Source organism: Polyodon spathula, chromosome 13 (assembly GCF_017654505.1).
Source record: "Polyodon spathula isolate WHYD16114869_AA chromosome 13, ASM1765450v1, whole genome shotgun sequence".
Lineage (NCBI taxonomy): Eukaryota > Metazoa > Chordata > Actinopteri > Acipenseriformes > Polyodontidae > Polyodon > Polyodon spathula.
In genome coordinates, this window is record NC_054546.1 from 23,609,123 (window position 1) to 23,634,227 (window position 25,105).

A 25,105-nucleotide genomic window follows, 5' to 3' on the forward strand; every position below is an offset into this window, starting at 1 on the left:
ATACCTGTTTAGCTTATTGCTGTCATTTACACTAACAATAAAATATGAAAGAGTTTAGCAACTGTCCAGCAATGTCATCTGGGAGTAATCCTATGTACAGTACTCTACAAATTAAGGTTAGCATTTTACTCGCATTATAATAACCAGGATAAAATTTGAAACACTGACCAAGACGTGTTGACTGACTCGTTGCTCTGAAACAGGTTCAGTGCTATGTATTACCCGATTGTAATTTAAATAGTGTCCCTTTTAAAGTAAACGCATAGTTAATTGTTTTTTTCCTAATTCTTCAGTGTTATTTGCAAGATTTAAAAAAAGGCCCGTCTCCAGACAGAATGTCTTTATGAAATCAATCCTGTGTAGTGTAGTGACTTTACACAGTGTAGTGACTTTACACTTTACACATTTTTTAAGGATTGCATAGTTTTAAGCTCATTTCTTCGTCGTCAGAAAATATAATTCAATTAAAAAATGGCCACGGTTTAAAATTGCTAATTATAGCTTCATTAAAGGCAGGTAAAGTGGTAAGAAATAAACTAAACAATAATGAAATATGCAATTAATTTAGCATTGTTACTTCGGGAAAGCTCCGCTTGGGCGCAGTACCTTAGGTCTTAGTTTTTCAGCATAGAATGCACTGCTTTGCCATTATTGCCGCCTTATTTGTTTTCTTTTTCTCCATGTGATTACGACTGGCATTATGGTGTTTAGTAGTACTGACGCGTGCATGATCACACGAATTACAGGAAAATTTTAATACTATCACACCATCCTCTTATAGATAATTCTTTTAGCTGTGTCTTATTGAAACACTGCTTTTTTTTCTTCGTTGGTGCAGCCGTCATGTTAAGTTTCAGAAGAGATGGAGTGAAGTCACATGATGAATAAACTCTCAAAAAAAAAAAATAAGACGTGGTATGTCTTCTTCAATTACTATACACTTAAATGTATATTTTCAACTATTCTATATTATATATATATATATATATATATATATATATATATATATATATATATATATAATATGAAAAGTTTAGATGCAAAATGCGATATGGTATTTGCACCAAAACTGAGCTAAAAGCAGGAATATTCATCTCTCAGTGCCTACTTTCTGATGTTCAGAGTTCTTTGTCCTCAAAACACTATATACACCATGTTAAATACAATTCAAATGATCGTTTCTTTCCATAACTCGCTATACGCCAGGCTTCTAATTTAGAAAAATCTGACACATCCACTGAGTGAATCGGCATGCAGTATCACAGTCGTGTGACTATTATGGCAGCGCCCAGGAGGAGTATAGTAGCGTATTTAATCTTGTAAATTGTGATTTTATGATTAAATGATGAATAATTTAAAAAAATGCAGGGAAGTCAATTTACTAACATGGTGTAGCAATGGTGAATAAGCATTCGCAAATAATGTGCAAATAATGCACTCGATCGAACTGTGAAACCTCCCTTCACCTCCCTTGCAATGCCAATCCCACTTAATGGTGCTTTACGTTTGTGTTCTCCCTCTGCGCGGGATGTGAAGTTTATCGTTTGAATTTACTGGAATGCATTGCATCTTTAGAAGTGTAAAATCATTTTACAAAAATGTGGAGAGTTATACTTGGTTATGACCCTGACTGAAGATGTCATTAGCAAAGGGGGCCGGTGGTACTAATGAGGTCAAACAATAGGTCACGTTTTACTTAACATTTTAAAACTAACACATACAATTACCATAATGAACACTATTGTAGTATGTTGATTAAAAGATTAACACAATATTCATAAAAGTTGAGCTCTTATTTATAAACAGTAACATGTTTAAAGCTTGGGACTCCCTGTCTGTAGCTTGGTGTTGTTTAGATTATCATCAGCACATTAAGTGACTGAAAGCTGAAATTACTTTTTTAAAAACACACTTTTCTTATTCCAATACAGTATTGGTGAGTGATAATCAGTTTGTTTGAAAACCAGCCTTTCTGTGAGTGCTGCGGGGCTCAAGCACTAACGGGGAAAAATAAGGTCCTGCACAGTGCAAATAAATCACATGAAGTCAGTGGCTGCTTTTCAACCCTGAAAACACCCCCTTGCCTCAGATCTCTGCTACTCTTACTTTTCCCATTTAAGTTCCACAGTATGATGGCAGGGCCTATTGCTTTCGACTCACAAATCAAATCTCAAGGAGACATGTTGGCTAATATCGTATTCATTACCGTTAAGTTAAAATCCTGATCTAATCTTAAAGAATGACCGAGTTGACCTACCAGCAGGTCGCTGGAGCCGGCATGCATGTACTTGTCCATGAAGTCCAGGATTGTGAGCCACAGTGCAGCGAAGGTGGGCAGAGATAACAAGGGAGACAGGTGCTGGAGGAAAACCTGAGGGCAGGAAACCAGTATTCAGCACAACGTCATGAACACACCCAACGAAAAAACTTGAGGGCTTCAGCACAATGTCATGAAAAACCCTGCGACCTGACATTCACAATGTGAGTCTGTTTATGTTGTACTTGCTGTGTTTGCAATCATTCAGAGATGATTTTGATCCAGTACTGAGTTCCCTTTTGGTGTCACTATCTTGCTTTCAGCTAAATTTAGTGTCAGCTGGGAAATTGCAGACAGTCCATTGTCTTTAATGTCCTCACACTGTACCACAAGAAACTTTGATCTTTCAGTGCCACTTGTATAGCAAAGAGCAGTTGTAAGGTGCTGGCTGCTGGCTGCTATGCTACTACTACCCACAGTTGTTCACTCACAAATGAAAAAAAATATTATTTTCTGGCCTCAGTAAACAGTTCAGCTTGCATTTTCATTTTGAGAAGCGGATTTGCTATTGTTCATGTGTATCTACAGGGAGACAATGTTATATGAATTTGCCGCCACTTTGTTTCAATAGATATCGGTCTGAACAGCCAATCAGAACAACTGCCCCATGTGGCGTGAGGAGTATGCAATCCCATGCTTTTCCCACCTTTGACAGCAATGTGCAGGCTCTCATTCTGGTCTCCTCCATGCCCCCCACGTCAGCAGGGCTGATGCTCTCCAACAGTTTGGTCAGCAGCGGGAACAGCACCTGCAATACAGCAGCACAGACTCACAATCAGGATTTCAAATAACTTTCACCTTGCATACCTCGGACAAGTCTTACAGTATGAGGGAGTTCTAACAAGCCTGAGAAGCAACTTTTACCTTGCACACCTGTCCCTGCACACCTCAGCCAAGTCTTCCCGTATGAGGGAGTTCTAACAAGCCTGAGACAGATACTCTTGGAAACAATAGTGTTCTTCATTCCACACAATTAGCACTATTCTTTTTATATTTTTTAACAAGTACATTTGCTTTTTTTTATTAAACAAAATATGCTTAAATGTATGCCATCAGAAGCAATGACACAATACATCTGTATTTCCTTCATATAAAGTCAAGGAAATATATGGAAAAAACTTTCAGTGATGTATTTATACTGTATATTGGGATACTGTACAGTAACTACATTTCTAATTGTTTTTGCAAGAAAACCACTTAGCAAAGAGGCAGATGTCTCCTTATGTCCCTAGAGTCTGTCATCAAGTGTCATCCCATTCGGAGAAGTAGTTCTCTAAAATGCATGCATGCATACATACATACATAGAGAGAGATACAGGTACCACCACATGTTCCTACATTTTGATAGTAATTAATGTGTGCTGAAGAATTGACAAGTTTCAACGCAATTGATAACAGTCACTGGGGAGAACATCTGAACTGCAGTCTTTTAATTATTAGTGGAAAGCGGTTTAATTGACATTGAAAATTATTATAACCCACTGCTGACCAATTGTCTAAATCTTGGGCAATAGTTTTCCACAATAAACCTCCGTAAGTCTTTAAGTACTTTTAACATCTACAAGGATTGTCCGTCGCCCATCAAACTTACCTTGTTGAAGCAGGACTCCCACTCCAGGGCATCCAGTGTTTGAAGATCGTGAACCAATAGCGCCCTCTGCAAGTAGGTCAGAGCCTGCATTCTCACCTGCCGCCTGGCATCACAACACAGCCATGCGATACCTGGGGAGAGGCAACAGGACCAGCACATGGGGTATCTGTGACATAACCAGCCCAAGCAGAGAATACTCTAAGTAAATTACATGGGGAGAGATTACACATGTCCAGATGTTGAAAGAACGGAATCAATTCAGCCTTATGTTTTCATGACATACAATTCTGCAAGGAAGACCATGGCATGGTATAAGAAGCTTGCCATGTACATGGTCCAGATTTCTTTGCACAATGCCTATGTAGTGTACACAAGTACGGCACCAGAGTTGTCTCACATTTCTGTATTTTTGGACTTCTGTGATCTCGTCTTGTATTTGGTATACAGACATGGAAAGATCAGATATAGTGGCAAGGCTTAGCGAACGGCATTTCATTCAAACACTGACACAGTCCAGGAGAAAAGCCAAGCCACAAAAAAAGTGCTGTGTGTGTTCCTGCAAGGGCATAAGGAGAGATACATGGTACTACTGTCCATGCTGTCCCTCTCAGCCAGGCCTCTGTTTGGAGGAGTGTTTTGAAAGGTACCACACTGTAAACGAGTAATGGAAGGACTAAATAAACCCCAGAACAAACCACCATGACACATGCTGAACCAGTACCTGAGGCAACGTAACCAAAGGTAGTAAAATCCGTTGTTTTTATGTAGGGATGCACCGAATCCAAGTTTTGGGGATTTGGCCGAAATCCGAATCCACCTCAAAAGATTCGGCTGAATACTGAACTGAATACCGAATCTACAAAAATTGTCAAGAAAACTGAAGGAAACTGTTGAATGAAAAACCGACTGGCAGCTACTAACAAAGGACGCGCACAATCTATAGTTTTGAGCATTTTAGTTAATAGATGTCAGCTTGAAACGTACACAATTTACTGCAAGCCCCCTCCCCCCACAACAGAAATGTCAAAATACAGAACTGTTTACTTTACCTTTACAAAAAAGGACAGTACCTTCATTGCCATAACCAGTGGTGTACTCGAGCCAGAACAACTTTTTTTTCTATAGGGCATATGTTAAATGTTTGTAGTCAAATCTCGTGCACAATTGTATGATTCAGTCGTCTTTGTGATGCACTGAAGAGAACATTAGTAATTCTATTACAAACTACAGTATTACTTAAGCAACCTTTTCTTTTTTTTTGGTAAAAATGCTGACGACGACAACTGACAGCAGAAGTGCATTCTACGATTGTGGCCATCACAGTACGGGTTTAAATTAAAGCTGTTTTGTACATCAGTCAGAGACCCAGGGATTGGAGTGAACGACTGCGCTTGCATTTAAGATTTAATATATATTACAAAACCATAAATAAGTGCTACACATTTATTTAAAAAAACCAGAGCCACTGTTTGTTTATATATATATATATATATATATATATATATATATATATTAGCTCAAAGAGCCAGCTGCCCAACGTTTCGATATGTTGTACATATCTTTCTCAAGGGAGCCTCTGTAAAAAAGCTAATACATATATATATAAAAGCTAATATTCTGAATGTGGTGTACAATTAAATTGTTCAAAACTTTCTGCAAATAGTCTTTAAAAATACATTTTAAGAAAATGTACTAAAACAGTTCTTAATTGTTGACGAATAAAAATAGAGCGTTAGTGTGATTCGTAAATGTATTGGATGCAGCGCTCCAGAAAAAAGACGGGGGGAGGACGTGATATACTACAGCGTGGTGATTGAAGTTCTGCACTGGAGAAGACATAATAGAAAATAATAGAAAAAAAAAAACAAGCATAATAAAAATAGCCAAAAAAATAACCAAACCACCAAAGACAACATTAACTCACTACATGCTTTCAAAACCAAATTTGGCTGGAACAGCAGCACTCAGCACTGGGGGAGTAGCCTCAACTTCACTTGCGAGACGCACGCATTACCTAAATAAATGTTCCCTCAAGTTCAAGTACAAATAAAATGTGAATTCCAATCATTTATGTTAGAAAAATCTATATTTTAATTGGCGTTCCGGTACTTTAAGATTTAGGACTACACCACTGGCCATAACCCACTATTTTCTTTAATGACGTTTCAACCTGTGTCACCTGATCTGAGATAGAGCTATGAGGAAACAATTACCGTGATGAGTGACATGAATGATCTCCCTGCGAAATAAAACCCACTCTGATTTAAATGCATCGTGTGTGTAACACATCAAATAAGCTATGAAATATTTTAATAAAACACAACAGTTTCCAAATGGTTCAACTTGTATTGGCACATTGTAATACCGTAAAATGTAATTTACTAAAGCATATATTATTCAACGTCTTGCACATATGACAGTTGTAAAGTTCCAAAAAAAGATATTTCTGTGCACTGATTTATTTATTTTTTTTCAGAATAATCTCTAGAACATGTTTGACAGACAAGGCAACAAAGCACAAAAGTCTACAACAGTTTGCTGTTACCATATATTACAGGTTTACTGCATAAATTTAGTGCATGAAAAGTGTGATGTGAATGTGCTGTTGCATATGGGGGTATGTTTGCATTCAGCAGCTGTGTGTACGTGCGCCACCAGTAATTTAGGGAGTTGAGAGCTTGTTACTAAATACTGTACAACAGTTAAGTTCAATACCGGATTCATGTCTTTAATTTAAAGAAGAACTGCACACATCGGAGGGATGTATTAAAATGTATGTGCGGATGTAGGATCCAGTTCACCGAATCCTAAGTATTCGGCCGAATCCAAACCCTGTTCAAAAAGCAGGTATTCGGGCCGATTCTGAAACCGAATCCTGGATTCGGTGCATCCCTATTTTTATGTCATGCAACAAGATTACCTTGGGCTCCTGAAGGATTACGGGTAACAAACCATTGAAGGGAGATGTTATGTTAGCTAATCCTAAAATCTTCATTTTGTGCAGATTCAAAAAAATGTATACTTCTGCCAGGATATCTCATTCTTTGGTGGCATATTGCACACTTACAATTGGGTGTTATACACCATGGGCTGCACAATTCGAAGTGGAAAAGTCAGAAGTAGTCTGGTGTCAGTCTAGAGCATGTAAAACCACCAAAACCAATGAAAAGATGCACACAGACATAGGCAAATCCAGCAGCTTAAGGGATAAATGTGATGTAGGTAAAATACATTTTATGAAAAAGTAGCGTTTTATTTATAATAGCAGCTGTATTTTGTGGTCATATGACCAAAAATCCACAAACCCTTGGCACCAATGAAAACTTCACAGCGTGACAAAAAAACAACAACAAAAAAATAGTTTGCTGGGGTATCTGAAAGGGAACATATGGCAATTTTGATGTAAAACAGCTGACTCTTAAAATCATACATTCTTGTAGGACAGAGCACCACAAGGGCCTTAGCAGAGAAGGGGTAAGCCTCAAGTTGCAGTTCTGAGATCAATCAGCTATTAGGAACTGGACAAGCTGACAGGAGCCGATCGGCCTGCTCCTGTTCATAAATGTTCTTATGTAGATATATGAAATGTACCTTGCAGTAAAGGACACCAGCAGTTTGACCACAGTGTTCTGGAGTCAGCTGCGATCTTCCTGCTGGCTGCCTCTAGGTGGCACTGCTCCTCCGCCCAGGAGCTGTAGATGCTGGCAGCACGTGTGTGCAACGTGTGCATCAGATCGAGCAGCTAGACACACAGGGAGAGTGGAAAACATCATGAACACACACATGCATGCCAACAGCAGCATATAAAACAAATATGGAAACAATAGCAGCACGCTAAACCAACACAGAAACAACCAAGCGCCACAAAGCTTACAGTAGCTTAGTCAAGTCAGTCTCTCTTTTTTTGGGATCTCTCTGCACCTGGGGAGGGTTGCCATCAAATCCTAAAGGACACTAAAGTAGGTTGTAACCATTAGTAAACTAACTTTTATTTCCCATTCTGCTTCTATGCTTAAGTTGTCGGACGAATCCCTCCCGCAGTGATTCATTTCAATGTTTGTTTTTACCGTAAAGTAAATTCATGAAAAGATTGCTTCATTAAGTTGTTCAACTTGGTTTTATTACATAATGTTTAAGTTCTGGGAATACCACAAGATACCAAGCTGAACTAAAATCCGTCGCTCACAGTTGTTTTAGATGCTTACCTAGTTGATTAAATGGCTTTCTCAGATATAATGTGTTTATAGTTATGGATGAACATTTCACTATTAATGACTGATCACTGTTCTTAATGTTGTAAACATCCAAAGTATACTGTTTTATTAAAAGGAATACAGAACCCATTGGTTTAATATTTATATAATTTAAATTATTTTTTTAGTGAGTGACTCTTCTAACTAGGTACAGTGCTTTATAACTGGCATCACTATATGATTTCTGTTACTATTAGTCACAAAATTAGCCTGTGATGCTACATTGGGTTACACTTTGGGTTTCTTGAAACAAAAAAAACAAACAAAAGACAAACAAACAAAAAAACAGCCACTAAAAAGGCCTGTGTGTAACTACTGATACAGGGGACACTAGGGAGTTCAGCAGTCCAGATGCCACCCCCTGTACTGTGCCCTGCCCTATGTAAAGAGGAAAGGAGGATGGGAAAGGCCTGCTATACTTACATCCTGACTAACCTGTAATGACACCGTGTGGTAGCTGGCGGGGACGCCCTCATCCTCCTCATCGTCACTGTGTGACCGGGATAGCCGCTGGCTCGACACCTTCGCTCTCCGAACAGGCACCCCTTCCTTCTCCCTCGGCTTCCGCCGGAACCGCGTCAATTTCGGCTCGTACTTGTGGCTCTTGGACCTCTTTTCATGGGCTTTATAGCCTGAATCAAAGCCAAGGCAATAGTTCATTTTACCCCATTGAATTAAGTCATGTTGAAGGCTACAAGCTGAAAAAAGTTTCATATTTATACCTGCAAATGTGCAATTACTTATTTTAATAATGCAAATATAAATTTGAGATTGTTTTGTTTAAACAAGCAATATCTTTTTTCCAGAACTGACTGGGATCACATTACCAGGAGCAAAAGAATATTGTTAAATTCCACACCAAATCTCTAAATTGAAGACACATGTAATTTACACTAGGGGGAGCTAGTTACTAGGAAATGATAAAACAAGCCATTTTTTTGGATAAACTGGCTGTGGCAGTCTCAATAATATATCAGCGTCATCAGTCCAATGATTTCAGTGCTTTGCACTTTCACCAATACATCTCCTTGACCTGAAATATGACTGTTTTAACAGCTGGCTTGGCATTGGGCAGACAGGTCCAGCAAGCTATGATTTAAGTGCAGTGGACCGCACACCCCTTCCTCTTGTCTGTGTACTTGACGCCCCCATCTCCCACATATGTACATATACTGTAAAAAAAATAACAAATAATCCAATATGCACACTGCCTTCACTGTATGTCTTCGCTGTTGTGAATTTTCTTTTGCACAAACAAGACAATGATCCATCATAATTAGAGCAAAGTGCAAATAATGGTTTACACATTGTGTCCAACGCTTACTAATGTGCACACCACATAGTTCGCCCATAAACAATGTAAAATCACCAGATGGCAGCGGACTTCGTCCAATAATATGCAAGCTTAAAAGACACCAGTCGGATGCACAGCCATCTAAAAACAGTGACTTCTCAGTAGGTGTCAGCAGTAAGATTTGCTTTAAGTTAATATGTACAGGTTAAGATGTGCACAATCTTTTTTTTTTCTTCTTCGCACGCTCCCAAGGATACAGTTTGAAACCCCTGGTTGATTGAATGAAGCAGCTGGTTCTCACCTCCATTGAGGCTGGCTTCTACAAAGACACGGATGGTTTTGACACACAGCTGGAAGTTCTCAGGTGTGACGTGTGCAGCGTCCCTCACGATGAAGGATAGGGACTCAACGCACTTGATGAGGGACTTGGTGTCATGCAGCCCCAGGTCCTGCCCCAGAGTCAGGCTGTACTGGTTAACGGGAGCAGTGCCGGACTTGCTGCAGTCGAGATCATCCCTCCCAACCTGCACACAGTCAAGGGCACCATGTGAAAGCAGGTCATTAAAAGCATTAACACAAGCACACCTGCACAAATCTATTGGAGCTTAAACAGCAAAGGTGAGACATTGGGCTGTTTTTATTCATTTCCTAACACCAAAATCACATTTGCAGAATTTTTTATGAAAGTAAAATAAAACTTACTAAACCACTCAGGCGGTTCATTTATGAACTTGATTGTGCCTGTGTTGACTATTACTAGTTTTCACAGTTTAAACCTATTTCACAGTCCCCGGTTTGTGCTAATCTTTGATCACCTTGCTTCTCAAAAGGTAACATTAGGTAGTACAAGATTAGTGCTAAACAGAGGTCTGTGAAAGCAGCTGTAAGAGTTCCTGAATTGTACTTTGGTTTAAAAGAATTAAAAAATAGATAACAAGTGTGAGTTTGGCAAAGTACATACACACACAGAGATGAAACCATTCTGAACGTCTTTCTTACAACATAAACTTTATCATATTACATTTGACCTCACTTCAAGTCCTTTTTAAATATATAAATAACCACCAATGACCATGAGCAACCACATGTCTGTGTGTTTAGACAGAACAACTCCCTTACCACTAACCAGCCACTGCTAGCCACATCCACATCAGTGACGGAGCGGTGAATCCTGGACTGCTTCCCGTGCTCCGCGTAGATCTCAGAGTCCGAGGTGTATCCCCGGTCCAGGCAGACATCACTGGGGTGGGAGGAGGAGAGCTCACTGTCTGACTGAGCACCTGGAACAAGGCAAGGCAAGACAAGTACAATGCCAATCATTAGATCATTCAAATGTGCCACGAACTCCAGTGTTCTTTACTTAGCTTATACACCTGTCTGTAACTAACTCAAGTAAAAGTTTGCCCAGCCTATCAGGAACCAGGTGAAGTTGATTGTCTTTATTTTCTGAGCTAAGTCAACTCTATTTGATCAGAGAGCAGGAATAACAAGCAGGAATGCTGTTAGCTTGCTCACCTCTTTATGATCATTAATTAGCTTTACCAGAATAACAAGGCCTACTCTCCAAGACTGAGGTCCAGATCTCTCTAGGCAGCCATGGATAGATCGAGTTCTAGCGAGTGAGAAGACAATGCAGATCCAATGCCCACAGTCTTTTTTTCTATTAGTTTGTAAAGGGGCCATTGACACCATAAATGAACAGGACCCTGCTTTAATTTAACAGCAATCCTATAAAACCCCCAATCTGTAGGCTGCTGTTCTTACTTAACAGTAGGACCCTAGGTAGGCAAAACAAATCACATCAGCCTCTAGCACTCCTTTCTATTGATTTTCAAAAGTAATTTCTGACTTGCTGTTTTTGTTAAAATGAGCAGCAGGTGTGCTTTCCAATTCTCCTAATGTCTTGCTCCCTGGTTGTATTGTTTTCCTTGAAGCAGCTGCTTATCGCACTGCTGGGTGTCAGGTTTCCTACAGACTGCCGATTACCTGTGTCATTATCTGGCCCTGCGGTGGCTTGCAGGGAGGGTGGGGCTTTCACTCCGGCCCCAATGCACTCCAGCAGGGAGAAGAGGGTGTACCAGTCATCACTGGAGTGGATGTTGGCCGCGTTGGTCTTCAGGAGTTCATGAAGCCCGTAAGAAACATCCCTGCTCACTCGGGACAGGACATTCGGCTTCATCATGAGCAGCAGCCTGAGGGAGAGGAGGACCTGCAGACAAACAACGAGCACACATTTAGTGAGCTCTGCCACCCCCACACCCAATTCACAACCTACCTGCTTCTCAAGAACTGTTATCAGTGATAAGGGGACACGATATGCAGCCAAAAGTGAAACCAGGGCTTGGCATGGCTGAGCTGTGCCTCTACCATTAAAAGATAGCTCTCAGTTTCTAAGCTCACCAATTTATTAACTTTTTTTTTTTTTTTTTTTTTTAATAACATTTCAATTAATAAAGTTTGTTGAAAAACGCAGTCATGCTTTATTTTACGGGCCACTTTTTTTAGTTTATTAACTGCTAACAAACGTTGTTCATTTTGAGCTAAGGGTTTTCATTAAAATCTTTTTAAACTAATGTAAGGGACAGTGTTATGTGATGCACTGCCATTACAGAGTCTGTTCCCCATCGGTGAGATGAGGATGAAAGCTCTATAACCACAAATTCAGACGAGCTAAGACGTGAACACACCCGCTCATAAAAACTGATTTAATTTGCTCAACATTACTACAGTAACAATTCTAACCCATTTCAAATATATGATCGACTGCAAATTGATAATCTATATGGCTCTGAGGTTTGTAGTTTTAGCTATTGTATATTAACTAACAATTAACAGAAAAATAAATCATGTATATTAACATGTTCATTAGCTGTCTGTTAATAGTTTATAGACAGCGCTTAAAATAAAGCATGACCAAAAATGCTTTCCTGGGAGTGGCTTAAAAAACTGTTGCGACACTAACGACATATCTCTAGGCATTTCCAATATACATGGATTACCAGCTGCATTGCCATGTATACCATAGCTCTGTTAAATGTGTTTTGCTTGGGTACCTGTGAGCTGATGTCTTCCCTTCGCAGTAGGCGTATTGCCAGCCTCAGCAGCCCCACCACAGCCCGCTCCACAAGGAAGCAGTTCTCGGTGGCGTGGACACAGAGGTGACACAGGTGATCCCGGACTGTCTGCCACACACAGGAAACACGGTCCCTACCGAACGAGCAGCAAAACACCATTGTTTCTTTTATTTTTTTTCTTTCATAGATTTCTCATGCTCTGTGCAATGGACAAGACTCAATTTCTCATTCTCTTTCAGGCAGACTTGTTTATGGATTTACTTGCTTATTTGTTGTAAGGAAAATACATACAACTTAAACTATATAAGTTAAGCTTAGTTGAAGGACTCGGGAATGTGCTTTAAATGTAGGATTAATTGGTAACAGTTACAAAAAAGCAGAAACTTTGGAATGAAAATGCAAGGTTTCACAAACCCTGATTAGCTTTACTTTGACAACCTAACCTGAGGTAACACTACATTGTCCAATATTAGTGGCAACCAGGGTCTGTGAAACCAGGTGTTAAAGCTGAGGTAGCTAAACTGTGGGTTCCCTGTCCACTAAGAAATTCATCTTGAAGTCTGTCAATTAATCTCATTACTACCTATTAGAAGGACAAATTTCAGGTCTAAGTTTAAACCTCAAGGTATAAAGGTTGGCAATAATCAGATATCAATTCTGAAACACTAAGGCTTAGTGGTGTGGTCGTTTAGAAAAGCTCTCCACTCCAGCTCACCTATTCTCCAGCACAATCCGGAGCAGCATCTCCAGGCAGAAAGCGGCATCTTCCTCATCGTAGGTTTCCTCATCCGGGGTCACAGAGATCAGTGCCTATTCAAAACACAGCAGTCAGCAGCAAAGGACAGTGAAGCCCTAGCTGAAATGTTCGTGTGCCTGGCTAGATGGCCCTGGCTTTGCTCAGTTTGCTTGATCTAGCTAGTGGGCAAACAGAAGTGAAGAGGTCAAATCACTTCAACACAGAGTATCTCAAAATGTTCCAAAAATATTGCAATTGCAATAAGATCATAATAAATGTTTTGCACATTACCACCTATTTCATAAATTTGATTGCGTATTTAAGGTAACTACTATTCTCGCCTTATTACTCCCCCTATACTGGATAAATAATATGCCCAAACAAGAGCCTGTGTTTGCACTGTAATACATCCAATTGCACTGGACCTGTCACAGAGTGCCTTTAAGATTCATTGTGTGGATAGCTGTGATTCAAATCACCATTGGAAGGAAGTTTGTGATAAGTGTAACCCTGCTGAGTAGCAGGTAATAATCAAGGTAACCATCATGCTCCTGAATGTGGAGGGCGGTCCTGGTAAGCAGCCAATGCCACTGTCTTTTTCTACATTAGTGCAGCCCAGCTTCATTTACGCCATGGGGCTGTTACTCACCTTCATTAGTTCCTGTAGTGATTCCAGCTGAAGGAATTTACTCTCTGTTATCAGCTTCTCAGGATCACATTGCTGAAAAAATTAAAACATGTCAACTACTTTGCTACCCTTTAAGGACCAAATTTTAAAAAAGCACTTCGTTTTGATGACTTACAAGGCCACCCCTACTTTGCAGTACAGCAGTGGTCAGCAATTAAATTCGACAGCGGGCCAAATTACCCGTGGGTAGCTGCAGATCGTACCACTTGCAATCCACCCCCCCCAACACCCCCCTCCAGCTCGTCAAGCCAGTTGAAAACAAACCAGAAAGGAAAAGAGAAGTAACAATTGTGATAGTATGTCTTTGTAACCGCCAAATAAATTAGTACAATAATACAGTATAGCATCTGTGTTGTAGATATTGAGACAAATTAGTTTAGTTTAACATTCTGATATGTTGTAAAATGACTCCCAACGATGACAGACTACTGTACAACTAAAAGACAATTTCAGTGATCGCTTTGACAACTTCAGCATTCCCAGGTACGTAAATCGTTTTTGTCCATGATCCGTTTTCAATCAACAGGATTTCTCATCCCATGCAAAGCAAGTGCTTCCTGCAAATCGACAAAGCAGCAACTAAAACTAGTAGTATATTTGCAAGCAAGCATCGTCATTGCTGAAAACTGAATTCATCAAAGCAAATCTGGAATCATTCTGGTCCGCCTGTATATGTCCAGACAACTACCGCTGGCTCTATCTGCGCTCTCCATGTTTGGATCTATTTACACATGTGAAGCGGCTTATTCCACAAAGAATTCAATATTAAAAACAGATGCTCGAAACAGGCTGACACAAGAATCTATCACACCTGGTGTTCTAAAGCTGATCACAGAACAAAAGTGCCATTTTTTTCATTAAATTTGTCATAACACAATGAAGCTTTTAAAATAACAATGTATGCTACTTTTGAATTTTGTCTGATGTTATTCTGCGTTCCTGTCTATGTAGGAAAGTGCCATTTCTCATTTAATTTGTCATAACACAATGAAGCATTAGAAAAAAAAAAAAAAAAAAAAAACATATGCTACTTTTGAATTGTGTTTTATGTTATTCTGCATTATGAGGATTCCAGTACCATAGCGAGACATAAATATATCATAACAAAATCTGAACACTGAAAAAGTACTGTGCTTTGGAACTGATATTGCAAAACACTTAATTTTCTCTTACTCACAAGAAATATATGAAGATCACACGGAGAATACTCCATGACAGCCCCATTGCATTAATACTAAAATGAATTTCTGCTTTTGCTCAGCCCTTGATACAGCCCTGCCAGGAGTCATCCGCAGGCGAGACGACACCTGTTGGTGGGCTGGACTTGGCCCACGGGCCGCCATGTGCCGATCACTGCAGTACAGGCTTGAAACACATTTCATTGCATAGGGGAGGACTGAGGTGCACAGCCTGAGGTGCATAGGATGAGAAAGCCCTATCCCTGTTCACAGCTTGGTTAAGGGAACAGTTAAAAGACCAGCATTGGTGGACTGTAGAGCGTGACCTGGAGTGTAATTTGACAGGAGGTCAGGAGATGTAAGGGGAAGAAATTACCTTATTAGCCTTAAAAGTCAACAATAACATTTTATAATCAATACGGAATTTAACCGGCAACCAGTGTAAAGATCTGAATACAGGGGTTATATGTTCACTGGAGCGAGACCTGGTTAACACCCTAGCAGCTGAATTTTGACATGCTGGAGTTTTTGGACAGTATTCTTTGACACCCTAGTAAGTAGGGATCTGCAATAATCAAGTCTGGAAGAAACAAAAGCATGTATAAGTTTTTTCTGCAGCAGACATTGACAAGGCAGGGCACAGTCAAGCAATGTTCCGAAAAAAGACAACTTGGTAATATTCTGAACCTGCGGCTTAAAAGTTAGACTAGGGTCAAAAATGACCCCCAAGTTTTTCATTTTGGAACCAATGATATAAAGACCCTTAGAATAAATGTGTATTATGTCATTGCAATCACTCAGCCCAATCATCAATATTTTTCATATGTTTTTATACATGTGTCTCTAAGCAGAATACATAATACATACTTAAACTTAAAAATAAATAAATAAAATAAAACAAATATTGTGTTAAAGTTTGTATGGTTTCTGAAGAACTTCATAATGTTCCCCAGAGTGTTCTGAAAAAAAGGACACCAATTCAATAGTGCTACTGTAAAAAATTGATTTTTAGTGAATCTTTATAAGAAAGTCAACTACAGCCAAAAAACAGCTGGTCCTGGGGGAGCATCCCACAAAAAAGTGCTCGGTCCTGAAAGGGTTAAGAAACCTGCTAGTACATATCTCATAAAGAAACCATTGTAGACAAACAGTAATAGGTATTTTCACTTTACTTGACACAAACCCTGTTAAAGAAAGTTAGTTTTCATGACTTTACTTCAGGTTATATGCTGTACTTCCTAGGTCATTTGGCAATGTCTTTGTCATTATGGGAAGCTAATAGTTGGTTACTGACAGTGAAGAAGTTGAAGGGGTGGGGCTGCTCCCCCTAATCCTTGACATGCTGTCATTCGGAGCCCAAGTTGTGAGGTTATAAAGAGGTGAGGCTGTGTACCTTTATACAGTCGACAGCTGCTTGTTTAGCCTCCTGGTTCTCAGTGGATGGGCCCCTCTGTCCAGACTGCTCAGTACCACTCAGAGTGAGCCAGCTCACAAAACTCAATACTGCAGACTCGCCTCTGTGTGGACAGACAAGGGGCTACATTAACAGTGCACTACAAAACAACACTGCAGACTCATCTGTGTGGAGAGACAGTGGGTTACATTAACACTGCACTACAAAACACAACACTGCAGACTTGCCTGTGTGGAGAGATAGGGGGCTACATTAACAGTGCACTATGCACATTACATTACGACTTGAGACAATTTACATAAAAATAAATACAAGATTGTTAAAATAACAAATAATTTAAAGATATTTCAATGGTATTTTCCTAATGCATGTACAAAATTATCTATATTTGTTTTGTTACTATTTACAGCACCACAAACGCAACATTTAAGAGTCATGTGATTCATGTACACAGGGAACACGATTTTTGTACACTGCAATACCATGCTTCTAAATAATAACAAAGAACTGTCATCTTATTCAATGTCGTTGTACCACATCATTTGCACATCATCCACATACAGTACACCAATATAATGTGCACATGACGTATACCAGCTAGACTCCGAAATCCTCCTTACCGATTTGAAGGAGTTTCTTCACGCTGCAGTGAGATTTTTCCATTGGGTTCCACAAAGTCCTCAACCTTTAATGAATACAAAACTATTCATTAGAATTGCTTGAATATTTTTCTCCTCTGAACTGACAAGTAGTAATAAGTAAAGACATGGAGTAAGTGGCAGTATAATACTTTCTGAAATTTGAACTGGTCACAGGAAGCCACTGTATTACAAACAAAAGTGTTTAGTGTAAAAAGGTAGTGTTATGACATGTAACTGCACATATAGTCCTAATCGAATGCAGTGATCATCTATAGCTGACTAACAAAGAATCTATGGGTACAGGGGCTGAGCCACAGGGCTCGCTGGACTCCCAGCTCCCCGCTGATTCACTGTTTATACAACCCATGGGAGCATTCTGATGAGCCCAGTCAGAATAGCACTATACCTGTGGCTATCCGGTTCACAAACCATGTATCCCTGTTGAGGTAATTGGAGATATCACAGTGCAGTGAAGGGTGCTGACCCAGGAGCAGAATTGCAGGAGCGCAGGGGAACTTTGCTGCTGCTTTGCTGGTGTGTAAGAAGTATGCCGGGTAAGGTCTCACTCACCTCAACCATGGCTTTAGGGAGCAGCTCAGCACGGAACAGCTGCAGCATGGAGTCCATAATGTTCTTCCAGCCTTCCCTCAAGATGTCGCCATGGCGATGGGACAAATTAAACATGGCCTTGGCAGCAACCTGAGCCTTGGCGTTGCTTCCAAAGACAGTGGGCAGAGTCTCAACAGACTGGGAACAGACTGCATCATTAGAAATCACCATTTCATGGCTACTACTATCTATGTACAAATACACACATTTCCCCACTGTGACACAGCAACCAAGAACTGTATTACTGAAGGCAGCATCTGATGTTGTAAATGTATTCATTTGTCAAGATTTTTTAAACCACAAGGTTGAGGTTCACAACACTAACCACTGTATTAGTCAGCATGGCTTCCCTGTCAGTACATTGCAGTGGAATGCATTACTTCTAAAGCATATGCTTGCAGATATGGAGATTTGGTGACTTGGCTTTTGAAAGGTCACAGTTCTTAATAAAAGGTTTATTTTGCAAACAATCTCCTAACCATTCTTTCCACATTCACTCACACATACGTTGGTTTAAAGATTTTGCATTGAGTCTCACTATATTTTGATTTACTATTCCTAACTCCAGTCAAACAAAACTCCACACAGGGTGAAAGTCAACAAAAAACTAAATATTTGGGCATTTTTAGTTTGTTTTTTAAAAAAAGTATTGACTGTTTAACATCTATTTAAACACTACAAGGATTTTGCCTGTGTTCTCATAAGGTAGGTTTTGTCAGACTTGTGGACTTTTTTGACCCAGCAAGCACTATAAACCTGCCCAAACACACACACACTCTGCTGCTGCTCACACTATAAAAGCAGAGCAGGCTCTGCATAGACTAACAATCCACAGGGCTTTCAAAGGGAAATCTCTCCTCAGAGCATCATTAAACCACGAAGATACCGAGCTACTGCACCTAACCTCACCACCATACCTGAGAGGTTACATCTGATGCACCTCCAGATACTGACACATGAAGTAAACGACTGCTTGATGAAGCCCCCAGCTCAGCCCAGCTGTGTGTCAGAACTCACCTCACTGCTGAGTGTTGTAAACTTGCAGAGGGAAATTATTAAATTGTCAAACACATCACTCATTCCGTAGTGGGCAGAGATCATCGCACATTTCCTAAATCGAGGGAACAGTGAGAAATCATTTCATTAACTTGAAAGGATAGCGTGTATCGATCACATGAAAGGCATACTGTGCTTTAAATGTAGACACTTCATTGCAATGGCCCACCTTCAAGTTAATTTTAACATAATTAGCTAACTAAGTTAAAATGTTAACCCATGAAGGTGAAATAGGTAATACAAAAGTACCTAATAAAAATTATAACATTGTAATTTAAACGTTATTTCGGAATATAAAAACACACAGATACACAGAGCAGTCACCCCCACACATAGACACACACAACAGCAACAGATACACACACCGTTTTCACAAAGTCTGTGTTCCAGAGCACAGTTTCCCCCACCTGAACCCAGAGATTGCTTTCTGGATGATGGTCTCGTCCATGCTCTTGTCAAAGACATAGGAGAGCGCAGCAATGGTGGGGCCCCAGGTCATAGTGAACAGGTCATGGTCATAACTGCCTGTCGGCAGGTGGAGGAAGTCCCCCTCGGAGTTGGCTCCACGGTGCAGCAGCACACTCCACATGTAATTTTCCTTCACCAGGCCGGTCTGTTCCTCTGGCATCACAATCTCGTCAGTCCTGCAGATAGCAGACACAGTACCTGAACACCACCCAACATGGCTCGAATACAAACCAGGTCCAACAAGGTCATAATAAAAAATATATATACAGGGTTTTCAAATTGACATTGTTCAAGTTTGTCTTTTCTTGAAAAGTTATTTTAATTGAAGTAATTTAAAAAAAAAAAAAAAATTATTATATATATATATATATATATATATATATATATATATATATAGATATATATATATATATATATATATATATATATATATATTGGGGTACACACACACAAACAAATGCATTATTTTTACTTTAAATATATAAAAAAATCTTGACAAAAACAGTGCACGTCATTATTGCGCTCTCGTTAAATAGAAGTTTTTGCCCGCTGTCTGATTTTCTGCATTTCTGCATATTTCTGACACTGAATGTTATCAGATCTTCAACCAAAATCCAATATTAGATAAAAGGGACATTAAGTGAACAAATAACACAAAATGTTGATACTTATTTCATTTATTTATTAAATAAAATTTATGCAACACCCAATGCCCCCGTGTGAAAAAGTAATCGACCCCTTAGACTCAATAACTGGTTACGCCACCTTTAGCAGCAATTACTGCAACCAAACGCTTCCTGTAGTTATTGATCAGTCTCTTACAACGCTATGGAGGAATTTTGGCCCACTCCTTCATGCAGAACTGCTTCAACTCTGTGACATTTGTGGGTTTTCGAGCATAAACTTCTTGTTTCAGGTCCTGCCACAACCTCTCAATAGAGTTTAGGTCTGGACTTTGACTAGGCCATTCCATAACTTTAAATTTCTTGTTCTTCAACCATTCTGATGTAGACTTGCTTGTGTGTTTTGGATCATTGTCATGCTGCATGACCCAAATGCACTTCAGCTTCAGCTCACGGACGGATGGCCTGACACTCTCCTGTAGAATTGATAGAGAACAGAATTCATGTTTCCTTCAATGATGGCAAGTCATCCAGGTCCTGATGCAGCAAAGCATCCCCAAATCATGACACTACCACCACCATGCTTGACCGTTGGTATGAGGTTCTTAGTGTGGAATGCAGTGTTTGGTTTTGCCAGACATAACGGGGCCCATGTTCGCCAGAAAGTTCCACTTTTGACTCATCTGTCCATAGAACATTGTTCCAGAACTCTTGAGGATCATCCAGGTGCTTTTTGGCAAACTTGAGATGAGCATTCATGTTCTTCTTAGTGAGCAGTGGTTTCCGCCTTGCTACTCTGCCATGAATCCCATTTTTGCCCAGTGTCTTTCTGGTGGTGGAGTCATGAACATTGACCTGGATGTTGTTCTAGGGTTCTTTGTGACTTCCTGGACGATTTTACGCCTTGCTCTTGGAGAGATTTTGGCAGGACGGCCACTCCTGGAAAGATTCACTACTGTCCCAAACTTTCTCCATTTGGACAATATGGCTCTGACTTTGGTTTGGTGGAGCCCCAGAGCCTTAGAAATGGCTTTGTAACCCTTTCCAGACTAATAGGCATCAACAACTTTTTCCCCTGGAGGTCTTCAGGAATTTTTTTTTAATCATGGCATGATGTGCCTCTAGAACCTGTGTGCTGACAACTTCACTCTGATGGTAAGGGCCAAAGTTAGTCAGATTTATATTGGGCAGGGCTAGCCCAAATCAGGCGTGATTGTTAACCAAAGTATTCAAACAGCTGACACTAATTATTCCTTTAATTGGGCTGATTTAATTAGGGGGGCAATAACTTTTTCACACCTGAAGATTGCATGTTTGATTACCTTGCACACCAAACAAATGAAAGAAGCATCAAACTTTGGTGTCATTTTTTCTCTCAGACTCCCTCTATATACTATTACAACCCACAAAAACATCTGACCAAATTCAATGTGAAAAAAGTGCAAAAATGCAGAAAATCAGACAGGAGGCAAATACTTTTTCATCGCACTGTATATCCAAAATAACAACATTTTAATTTACCACTCCCTGTTTGCGTGAATTTCAGAATGATACTTACTGTTCATTAATACCATAATACAGAGTTTTTTTTTTTTTTTTTTTTTTTTTTACATTGTGTCTTTGTAATACTGGTTTGATGTGGGAATCTGTTTAATTCTGCATATTACACACTGGTGTCCAAAAAGAGACGGGTCTATTGCCTTCACTAAATTCACAAATTGCTATAAATATTGCTTTTGATTTATTATTATGAAAGACAAGACACCTTTCACACCAAGCAGAACTGGAGCCTTTTGTAAGGTCGGGACAGGGCTCTCAATTTGAATTATTAAACCAGTGTTTTTTCTCTTTCACTGTTTGTTTTACTGTTACAATACAGATGTATGTTGTTCAGAACCAGTTTCAGCTACTTGCTCTCTATTCAGTATAAATATTGTTTTGCTTTTTTCCCCATTCCTGTTCAAATAGCCTAAGCCTTATCAGTAATTCCCAGTGCGTTGTATAAATCTAACATTATAAATATTATAGCCTATGTATTTAAATATTGTGAATTATTTGAGAAATAAATAATAATAAATCAATAGAGGTGTCGTCTTGGATAAAGGCAGCAGCTAAATAAATAATAATAATAATAATAGTCAAGTTAACCATTACAGTATGCAACAAGAGAATATCAAAATATAAATGACATAGAAAGGATAATCGTGGAAAGACAATATTTTAACTATTGCTGATTATATATGGATGTTTTCTGCATTCTTATAGTTCACTTATCTGTGCACTCAACTTCTTTAGAATGCAGACTTTGCTTACATTCCAGTTTGTTTATAGTTTCCAAAGTTACTTTTTATTAGGTTGGTCTCATATTTTGCACACTACTCTGTATAGCGTGCAATTTAAAGCAATAGTGGTATATTTAAGTTGAGTGAAAGAGAATGCTTTATCACAGTATTTAATCAGTTTCCTTAGCAAATACCAGTTCTTTTTCAGCCAATCTTGTATTGCAATGTTTCTTACTGTTGATCTTGCCTTGCTGATAGCAACGCTGAAATAAAGCTCCTTCATTGCACTAACAGAGTTAGTGTGTGTGTGTGTGTGTGTGTGTGTGTGTGTGTGTATATATATATATATATATATATATATATATATATATATATATATATATATATATATATACACACACACACACACACACACACACAGTACCAGTCAAAAGTTTGAGTACACTTGCTGGAAACTATGTTTTTTTTCATAATTGACAATGTTTTACGTCGTATATGTTTCTGTAAATACTTGAAAATGAAAACACATGTTACCAGATACAAAACAAAACATAAGGCATATCAAAGTAATGTTCAACAAAATTGAAATTGTCTCAATCTTGGATTCCTCAAAATAGCCACCCTATTCCTTAATAACAGCCTCACAAACCTGAGGCATTCGGTTAACAAGTTTCAGCAGGAAATCATGTCTTTCCAGCTCTTCTGAAGCAATTCCCAGAGATGTAGGGCATTTGTGGGTAGCTTTGTTTTGATTCTTCTGTCCAGTTCATCCCATACAAGTTCTATGGGGTTGAGGTCTGGAGACTGGGCAGGCCAGGTCATTAGGTTGAGTTGTCCTTCACTTTCCTTCTTTGCCAGATAGTTCTTGCACAACTTTGAGGTGTGTTTCGGGTCATTATCTTGCTGAAGAATAAAGGACTGCCCAACTAGCCGTAATCCTGATGGAATGGAATGCCTCTGAAGTACGCTATGTTAGCCATGCTGGTTGAGCTTGCCATGGACTTGGTAAAGATCACCAACTCTGTCACAAGCAAAGCAACCCCTGACCATGACACTGCCTGCTCCATGTTTGACAGTGGGAACCACACATGCAGAACTCATGCGCTCACCCTCTCTGCATCTTATAAATACTTGTTGGATGGACTCAAATATTTCAAATTTTGACTCATCTGTCCATAAGACCAACTTCCACTCCTCAAACATCCAGTTTCTGTGTTTTTTGGCCCAGGCAAGTCTCTTCCTCTTATTCTGCAATCTTAACAATGGTTTCTTTGCAGCAATTCTTCCAGTTAGGTCAGCTTCACGCAATCTCCTGTGAACAGCTGATGTTGAAACATCTGTACTTCTAGTAGCATTTAGCTGAGCTTGTATTTCAGCTTCGTATTTCCGGTTTCGTAGACTTGTGACTTGAATGAACTTGTTCTCTGATTCTGAGGTCATCCTTGGCCTGCCTGACCTTGTTCGGTCCTCATGAGTGCCGGTTTCTTCAAATCGTTTGATGGTCTTGTCCACAGCAGTTACAGATACTTGCAAAGTTTTTACCATTTGTTTTAAAGATTGACCTCCATTTCTTAAAGTAGTTACAGACTAAGTCTTTTATCTTTGCTTAACTGAGCATATTTTGCCATTTTCTGCTACATTCAGGAATGACAAACTTGTGCATATGCTACCTATAGATACAGTAATCATGGACCCTCACCTGTTAACAATAATTGGAGACAAAAGGTTAACTAGGTAACATGCTAGTTAACTCAGAGAACATCTAACAAAGACACTTTTATACTTAGGCCAGTGTTCTAACACCGTGTTATACACATTTCAGACTTTTAAATGACTTGGGTTTCAGACTGAAATCCCCTTGCTTTGGGTGACCATTTCATTGAAATTTGCAAGATTTACATTTTCATTTAAAAATAATTTTTTTGAATCCAATTCACTTATGATTATCAGCTTATATAAGTACACATATCATATAATTAAATATTAAATGTTTATAGACAAGTTTATACAGTTAAAAGCATACATAATCATGAAAAACCTGGTTTCAAGCAGGTGTACTCAAACTTTTGACTGGTACTGTATACACACACACACACACACACAGTGGATCCCCAGCGGCTTACTTGATGGCATTGTAGATGTCTTCCAACATATCCTGATCAAAGTCTTTCGTCCCGTTAACACCCTTCAGGTTCTTTTTAAATTGCTGTTGAAAACACAAAGAAACACAATTTAACCTCTAACAGCCAAGCAAATAAAAAACACCATGCTAGCTTGCAAACAAAAAGAGAAAGAAGAACAGAGACACCACTGCCCGAATACACAAGCAGCAATATGACTTATGCAGAGAAAAGAGGAACAGACGTTACTGCCTGAATACACAGGCAGCAAAGTGACTTACTGCAGATAAGAGAAACACAGACACCACTGCCCGAATACACAGGCAGCAATATGACTTACTGCTGAGAAAAGAGGAACATAGACACCACTGCCAGAATACACAAGCAGCAAAGTGACTGACTGCTGAGAAAAGAGGAACACAGACACCACTGCCCGAATACACAAGCAGCAAAGTGACTGTCTTGAAAAGACTAACAAAAATGTTAATGCCTGATCTCAAATCATCCATGACATACAGGCAGCCATTTTCAAAGAAGCATCATTAGCTTCCTGAGGAATTCGAACAGAAGATTTTAAAATGTCAGTTTCGCTATTAGTACCAGCTTGGTCAGACCCCTGTATTTTTGGACATGCCAAGCAATACCACAGTTCACAAAAAGAGAGGAGCAGCACATAACTGTAATGCTCTGTGTGACAGCAGAGATCTGTAAACTGCCTCCATACATCTTTTTCTTATATGCGCAATTCAGGTTCGTCAGGC

The 25,105-nt window shown here is 39.4% G+C and overlaps 1 protein-coding gene across 5 annotated transcripts in view; it reads right to left on the reverse strand.

Annotated features, from left to right (window-relative positions):
- gbf1 (golgi brefeldin A resistant guanine nucleotide exchange factor 1) overlaps nt 1-25,105 on the reverse strand; it is a 219,916-nt gene that overhangs the window by 18,942 nt on the left and 175,869 nt on the right. For 3 of the 5 annotated variants that reach the window (XM_041269438.1, XM_041269439.1, XM_041269436.1), the window contains 17 exons: nt 24,348-24,430; nt 19,259-19,495; nt 18,813-18,906; nt 17,757-17,933; nt 17,166-17,230; nt 16,525-16,648; nt 13,915-13,986; nt 13,245-13,339; nt 12,509-12,662; nt 11,442-11,664; nt 10,575-10,735; nt 9,757-9,979; nt 8,585-8,793; nt 7,500-7,650; nt 3,909-4,039; nt 2,964-3,065; nt 2,258-2,371 (listed from right to left, as the gene is read on the reverse strand). In XM_041269438.1, coding sequence (XP_041125372.1) covers nt 2,258-2,371; nt 2,964-3,065; nt 3,909-4,039; nt 7,500-7,650; nt 8,585-8,793; nt 9,757-9,979; nt 10,575-10,735; nt 11,442-11,664; nt 12,509-12,662; nt 13,245-13,339; nt 13,915-13,986; nt 16,525-16,648; nt 17,166-17,230; nt 17,757-17,933; nt 18,813-18,906; nt 19,259-19,495; nt 24,348-24,430 — 2,415 coding nt within the window. The remainder of the gene's footprint in view (nt 1-2,257; nt 2,372-2,963; nt 3,066-3,908; nt 4,040-7,499; nt 7,651-8,584; nt 8,794-9,756; nt 9,980-10,574; nt 10,736-11,441; nt 11,665-12,508; nt 12,663-13,244; nt 13,340-13,914; nt 13,987-16,524; nt 16,649-17,165; nt 17,231-17,756; nt 17,934-18,812; nt 18,907-19,258; nt 19,496-24,347; nt 24,431-25,105) is intronic. The other 2 variants (XM_041269440.1, XM_041269437.1) reach the window with 1 other exon arrangement.